Genomic DNA, 7,534 nt, shown 5'->3' on the forward strand with positions numbered 1-7,534 from the left:
TTTCCTCCTCTTTGCTATTAACCTGTGTGATGTGACCAGACACAATTTCGTACAGAGAGACATCCTTCAGATACTGCTCCAGCATACAAAGGCCACTAAGCAGTTAGAAAGGCAGGAGGCTATGTTACTGCTGTCAGGTAGCAAGAAATAGTCCCCAAATACTTTGCAATGGGTTTATTCTGTGTTTGGTTATAATATGTAGCTAAATGCACATTGCAAAAGTAGATAACCCTGAACAGTCTACATCTTATTTTAAGTACATGTGCCAATGCCTCACACAGGCTTCATGAGAGATCTAATTCAAATTTTCTGTGCATGCTAACAAATCTTCTGATTACATGTTTTTCCCCTTGATATGAAAGACAGTAGGAAGAGAAAAGTGCTTTGCTGGACCACTTGTGGAGTTGTACTTTTCTAGTTGTCTCTTGGTGGAGGTAAATGAGCGTTCTGCTTTCTGACACAATGAGCAAGCCTGTCAGAATTGTGGTGGGCTTTATATATCTACAAGGTTTGGTTTACCAAAAAGCTTCCTGTTATTGTCTACAAACCTTGTGCTACAGCCGAAGATACTTGCCAAGAGCAACAGCCTGAGTAATGTTATTGCACCATATTATTTGGACCAAGTTACAGTTCACTTCCTTCCTTTTAATGCACAGTATCCAGCACCACATGGGCATCCTTCCAAAGCAATCCTGAATTGTTGACTGTGCTTGTTACAAATAAAGCTGTCAGTGAACAAAGAGACAAGTCTAGTTGTCCTTATTTTCAAACTCATTTTGTGGGATTTGAAAACATACTTTTTGTAGGAATGATGAAGATGTTATTATGGAGCTTTGCCTCTAGAGAATTAATAGAACACAAGTTATTCTAAATCTAATATGCTGTAAAAAAAGCAACCCTCAGACCTTTATTAGCATGTACATTGGTTTCAATTACATGCAAGAATTAGAGTATTCTGGTTACCTCTAGGTCAGAGATAATGGACATGATGATTATGCAGGGCTCTTTTCAGGGATTATCAACATGGGGAAGTTAGTGCACAATGAAGTTGACAGTAAACTGACAATGCAATAGAAACTAGCTATTGCAGGGAGCAGGATAGGTTAGTCTGTCTCAAGAATGCTTGAGAGGAGGAAATTAATATGGTTATGTAATCCTGTTGGCTTCTTAGAGGCTTGCTAATCCACTCTCCTTTTAAAAATCAAAGCCAAACCATTCTTCTGTCATCTTTGTCTCTGCATCTCTAGGTCAGCCATTTAAACTGGACCCCAAATCTGCTCATAGAAAATTGAAAGTGTCTCATGATAACTTGACAGTGGAACGGGATGAAACATCCTCCAAAAAGAGTCACACACCAGAGCGATTCACGAGCCAGGGGAGCTACGGGGTAGCTGGCAACGTCTTCATCGACAGCGGGCGGCACTACTGGGAAGTGGTGATAAGCGGGAGCACGTGGTACGTGTATAAAAATATAGGAGAAAAGAAGCACTGGTTCCCACCACACAGGTGCTGGCACAGTTTCTCTGACAGAGAGCAGTAGCAGAGACATCAGGAACAGTATACGAGCAGGCCAAGCATGTATTTTCAAAGAGTTTGTCAGATGAGTTTCCCAATCTCCAGCACTTTTGGACTCCAAAAATAAATCTGTCAGATTATGCATCTTTGTATTTAGTAGCCTTCGCAGGACTTTTACTCCACAGCTGGGATTGGTTGTTTTTTTGAACCTACATACAGTCTATCATAAGATTTTTTTTTTAATTGGAGGGATCAAAAACTTTCATCTTGTTTGCATAGAGATAACTTTGTAAATGCAATCACATCTCTACTAAATGTAGATTTTCTGTCCTTCACTATGAAAAAAATAAATAAAACTGAGGATAACTTGATGATCCAGTTTAACAGGGGCAGAGGTCAGATTTGCTTTTGGGAAGGGGACATGAAGCAGCAGAGCTGTAGGTCTGTGCCCCAGGGAATGAAGCAAGGGGCAGGAAACAGAAGACTGCTTTCCTTCACTTCTGAATGATCCTCTGTGTCATACAGGGGTGTATTTCAGAGGGCCTTTAGTCAATGGAAGAGATGTTATCCTTTGGTATTCAAAGACATCATGATGAAAGTTAATGGAGTGGAAAAATCAGTGGGGTCTTCAGGTATTTCCCACTGTCTCAAAGAAGTAAAATGCTGTTTGTCTGTGTCAGTGCTAAGGAATGAGGGAAAAAACCTTATGGCAGATTAATCTCTGTTGGTTGAAAGTCCAACAAATACTGCAGTGTCTCTAGAACGTGAGGAACTTTTACATTTCTGTTATATATGACAAATCAGGTATTTTTCCTCAGTATCCTTTAATGAGAATATTTTCACAATCCTTCTGCCCTGCACATCTTGCCATAAATTATGGTTTGCAGAGCAAATGTCTTCACCTACAGTTGCTTAACTTGGCCTGAAACCCAGTCTCAAAAATGTTCATTTGAATCTGAAAACCACACCAACATCTGGCAAAACATATTTGAAAATGGCAAAATGGGGGGGTAGGGGGAGGGGAGAGAGATGTTTAATGTGTCCTTTGATGTTTACTCTTGCATTCCTTCTACAGGGCCACATATTAAAGGAGCAAGGAGAGATCAGATTAGCTGAGAGATAGCAGTACATTTTAAAATCAATGAATTCCTCTGTATTCATCTGTTGGAAATGGAAATTAGAGGTCCAGTGATTTAAACCCTGAATTGCTGAGTATTCAACAATCTTCCTATTCAATACCAGAGGCAAGCCCTCAAAAAAAGTGCCATAGCCGCCAAACTAGAAATAATACCATGAATTTCCCTGACCTCTCAGACCCAAAAGAGAGACAAAGCATTAATTAATTAAGCCTGTGCAGATGTTGTGGTGAAATGTCATTTAATTAGAGCTTAACTCACAGCAGTAAGAGGTGGGGACATTCCAGCGAGTCCTCTGGGCTAACATTTGACTTCGCTGAGAGACAAAATGGCAGGAAGCATTTGTTTCCTTGAGATGTTCTTTTGTTTTGCAGGTATGCTATTGGTATTTCCTACAAGTCAGCACCGAAGCACGAGTGGATTGGAAAGAATTCCGCCTCCTGGGTGCTTTGCCGCTGCAATAACACGTGGGTGGTGCGGCACAACAGCAAAGAAATCCCCATCGAGCCCGCGCCTCACCTGCGGCGGGTCGGGATTTTGCTGGACTACGACAATGGTTCCCTTGCCTTTTATGATGCTTTGAACTCCCTACACCTTTACACTTTTGACATTACATTTGGCCAGCCAGTGTGCCCCACGTTCACGGTGTGGAATAAATGTTTGACCATTATAACTGGGTTGCCCATCCCTGACCACCTAGACTCCTCCGAGCAGCTCGCGTGAAAGCCAAAAGGTAGGAGGGCACCTCTTCCCAGGGCGGCCAGGCGGGGCCACCAGGAGCTCACCCGGAGCTGGCAGATCCTCATGGCATCCCAGACAATGCTGCCAAATCTGGGCAAAACTGACAAGGAGAGAAAATCTCTTCCTATGTATTTTGTACTGAAGGACAAGAAATGGCTTTAATAATATCTTAGAACTTTTTTTTTTCAGTTGGTTTTGTTTGGTTGGTTTTTGTATTTCATCTCTTACAGGAAGATTTATAAATTATTTATAAAAATGAAAAAAAAAAAAGAGAAAAGTGAAAGCCTAGTGTGGACATCTGGGAAATGACTTCTTGTTTTTTGGGGAGGGAGGGTTTTTGCACATTGGTGGTCCGGTTAATTAAAGTTTCATCAGCCTTTTGAATAATTTTATTTTACAGTGGATAATAGAAGAAAATTGGAAAGATGAAAACTGCATAGTGGACAAGTCAGTATACTGCAGGTTTTACTTGTACCAACATTAGTGGTCTCATTACCAGCCTTGTTGAGTGTGAGAGCTCTCAATTTCTACTTTGCACATGGGAATGTGCAGACCAAAAGAACAAAAATAAGCAAGCGAGGAAGTGGAGCTCACCAACACAGCAAAAGAATAAAGTTTAATTTACTTCTGTTCACAGGGCAATGCTCTCTCTGTTCATAAAAAACATGTGGAGTATCTCCTAGAAATGTGAGTGGATAAATCATCTGGTGATTTATTTTATTGATGGCAATATTCCCATCTACCAGTGCTTCACTTTCGTCTTTGGGAAACATTATAGAATCACCGAGGATGCGGAAGAGCGATACCATCTCTGAGAATCAGCAGCACTGGAGGAGAACAGCCAATCCAAGGTCTGACTGTAGACTAATTTGATAAAGCACGGCATCGTTTAAGGATTGATTGTAATAGAAGATGTCACGGTTCTGATGGCAGACATGAATGCTTATTGCTGATTTTACAAGGTTCAACATAGCAAGCCCAGCCAACAACTCAGAAGTGAGACATGCGCCACTTTACCATTGGTTTTAAATTAAACACAAATGTTTCATTGTCATGCACTGTGTAGTGTCTATAACAAAGCAAGGAAATCTGTTTTGCATGTGCTGTATGGAGAAACACTGCAGCTGGAGTTTGCTCATAGTTATTGTCCCAGGTTGTTTGGGAAAGCACAGTTCACTTTGCGAATGAAAAGTAAAGAGCAAGCTTTCAGCAGCAGTAGAAATCTGCATAGGGAGACCCTATGTTCATCCTGGTGTTGGTAGAAGAGCTTCAGTGAAGGCAATAGAGGTTCTATGTACTTTATCTCAGAGCTGAATCAGGTGCATTTTTTTTCTCTTTCCCTTTACAGATAAAAGCTTTTTGTAATTATTGCAGTGCTTATGTATAAATGATCATTTTGGGAGATGATTGAGGCATATGACAACTTTTAAAGAATGGTTTTCCTGCAGTGTTTTGTTGTTACTATGCAAGTGGTTAATATCTGCCTGTGTAGAGAAAAGATAAATTGATATCAGCTTTAAAAATTTGCTCAGTAATTTCTAACCATGCTTTAGGTGTCTTTTGAAAATGATGCTTTAATGCACTTTGTTCAGTAATGGGTCCAAAATAAAATGGTCCCAATCTCAGCTTCAGATTTTTTAAATACTGATTCTCCAGGTACAAAGCTCAACTACAGTTTGCCTTATGATTATATCAAAATTTTATAAACAACATGAGGAGACTACGTACACGCCTGTTTGTTTGTTTGGTTTTTTTTTTAATAGAAAATAAATACCTTTCCATGTTTCTATGATTTCCCTTTACATGCCCTGCTAACTGCTGAATTAAATGAAGAAAAATCTGGCAGTACATTGCTGATACCATGGCTTTCAGCTGGGCAACATCCCATAGTTCACAGGTAGGAGCCACTGATCTTTCCCAAGTAGACATAAAAAGACAAAGTGTGTACATATAGTGAACCTCACTGTTTATCATAGTGTCATTAATTATCAAGAAATGTATACCCTCAAAAATGAAAAAGTAAGTCAGTCCCCAAGCATCACATTTTAAAACTGAGTACAATGCTACTGGTACCATCTGATATACAATGCCCAGATGACCTGGCCTGGGATGTTTGGGAGCTAGCTGAGATGGTATGAAAATTTTGAAAATGAGTTGACAGAAGATGTCTGATGCAAAGCAGTGATAAAAGGATGCATGAAGAAAGGACTTTTATTCTAGGGTTATTGCCAAGTTTCTGCCTAAAAGGAAAGAGTGAATTACCAAAGTACATGTAGCAAGGCTGTGTGTCTTCTCTTTTGCAACAAATACTAGATCTAGAAGCTGATTTCAGCAGTGGATAAACTGAAAACACTGCTCAGTGTTTGCTTATACAATGTTGGCAGAGATTGAGCTGGATGGAAATAATACCATGAATTTGGAGAGGTCCCAAATGATTTCACATATTTTCATTGTAAAGATAGAGCATGAGTCTAAAGACAGATTGTGGTTTTGGCCAATGGAAAAAGGATGGTCTTTCATCTACAGACTTCGCTGTATCATCTTTATTTTAACACATAATACTTCATTTGGAGCTAAGCCACATTTCTCCAACATCCTATTAACTCAGTCAGCACTCTGTGCATATATGTTTGTGTATATATGTACACATATGTATGGGTATTCACACACTAGCATATGCACAAATACAGTGTGTAATTTGTGTATACACACACATATGTATATACACAGACAAAGTGACAGCAATTAGTCAGGTGTTCCTTTTTTCTTGTTTCTTGGGAAATTTCGTATTCTGTATGACAATGAGGAAACAAGTTTGCTATGAATAGTATTCTTCTGGACATTTTTTAACAAACAAAATCTGTTTATTTTACAATACTTGATTCAATGCCTGATTAATCAATAAAAACTTCATTTGAAAATGTAGCTTCTGTGGTCTGTGGCATTTTGCATGGTCCATAGTAATGAATTGAAATCCGGGGGAACAAGTAATCCTTGTATAAATATAAAATATGGTACTTTAATGTAGCATGTGGTCTTAGATGAGGATTTTTCCCTTTTTTTGAAAGTTTTGTGACTAGGAATGAGGAAACGTTGTATAATGCTGTGTTTAACAAATGCACATTTTTGAGGAATAATCTGCTGAGATGCAAGCAATGAAAGTGGTAGATAAAGCCTGTGTTGGTATAATGATTGTTTCAAAAGTGTACTTAAAACCCAATTTGGGATTCAGCAGAATTAGAGCAAACAATAACACAACCTCTTTAGAAGATAGTAGCAGCTCAGAGTAGTGTTGAGCTTGAGGAAAAGGAAGGGTGGGACACTATTTTTCTCTGAGACCAGATAAGATTTTCCATGTGTGTGACTTTTATGTGTTAATGCACACCTAATAGGGAAAAAAAAAAATGTTCTGAAATGGGCTATGTGTCATAAATTATTTAGTAGACTGTCTCCAGTCTACTGTATTTTCCCATTGCTGGCTTTCAGAGAGCAGTAAAGTTGCTGTTTTTCTGCCATTAGTTTATTTTTTATGAGTTTTGGGTATCCCATTTTTCAATTGCTCAACAAAGAGACTCTCAGTTAGTGGAAGGTCCCAAGGGTAGGAAACATAAAAGTCTCTCAGGTCTGGGTACACTGTGAAAAGCAGGAAATCTGCAAGTACAGGTGAAAACACATTTTTCATTATTTTAGCAATAGTAGGTCACTAAACACCAGTGTGCATCATCTGTTTTAGTCCTGTGTCTTAATTGCAAACACTATATTCTTTACACATTAGAAAACGCAACAGGACGCTATTGAGAGCACAAATTAAAATTAGCTCGTTAACCAGTTCATTTTGAGATGGCCAGCCTTTATAGCACTATGAAGAACTCTGGGAGATTCCATTAAAATACTATTTAGTAATACAGTAAATATTTCTTTTTTAGTTGTTCTTATAAAACAGATGTCTAGTAGTTAGCAGATTCTGCTTTTAGCTGCAGCAGCACAATTTTCAGATAAGCCCATGAAAAGAAACAAAGTGAGGATTGTTAGTGGCTCTCATTTGTGTCACCAAAACTGAGGGTACTCATTGTAGTTGGAAAGGCTGTTTCAGTTTGTGGTTGAGGAGTGCAGAGCTGAGCCACACAGAAGTGCACACCAGT

General features: G+C 39.0%; 1 protein-coding gene across 3 annotated transcripts in view; it reads left to right on the forward strand.

Moving 5' to 3' along the window:
• MID1 (midline 1) overlaps positions 1 to 6,151 on the forward strand; it is a 237,578-nt gene extending 231,427 nt beyond the window's left edge. For 2 of the 3 annotated variants that reach the window (XM_084227066.1, XM_084227067.1), the window contains exons 9-11: positions 1,248 to 1,455; positions 3,026 to 3,384; positions 4,030 to 6,151. In XM_084227066.1, the coding sequence (XP_084083192.1) occupies positions 1,248 to 1,455; positions 3,026 to 3,374 (557 nt within the window). In that variant the 3' untranslated portion in view covers positions 3,375 to 3,384; positions 4,030 to 6,151. Of the gene's footprint in view, positions 1 to 1,247; positions 1,456 to 3,025; positions 3,385 to 3,792 lie in introns of all 3 variants that reach the window. The other variant, XM_084227068.1, reaches the window with a different exon arrangement.
• Positions 6,152 to 7,534: the final 1,383 nt, after the last annotated feature.

The sequence above is a fragment of the Fringilla coelebs genome (genome assembly GCF_963513975.1).
Source record: "Fringilla coelebs genome assembly, chromosome: 2".
Lineage (NCBI taxonomy): Eukaryota > Metazoa > Chordata > Aves > Passeriformes > Fringillidae > Fringilla > Fringilla coelebs.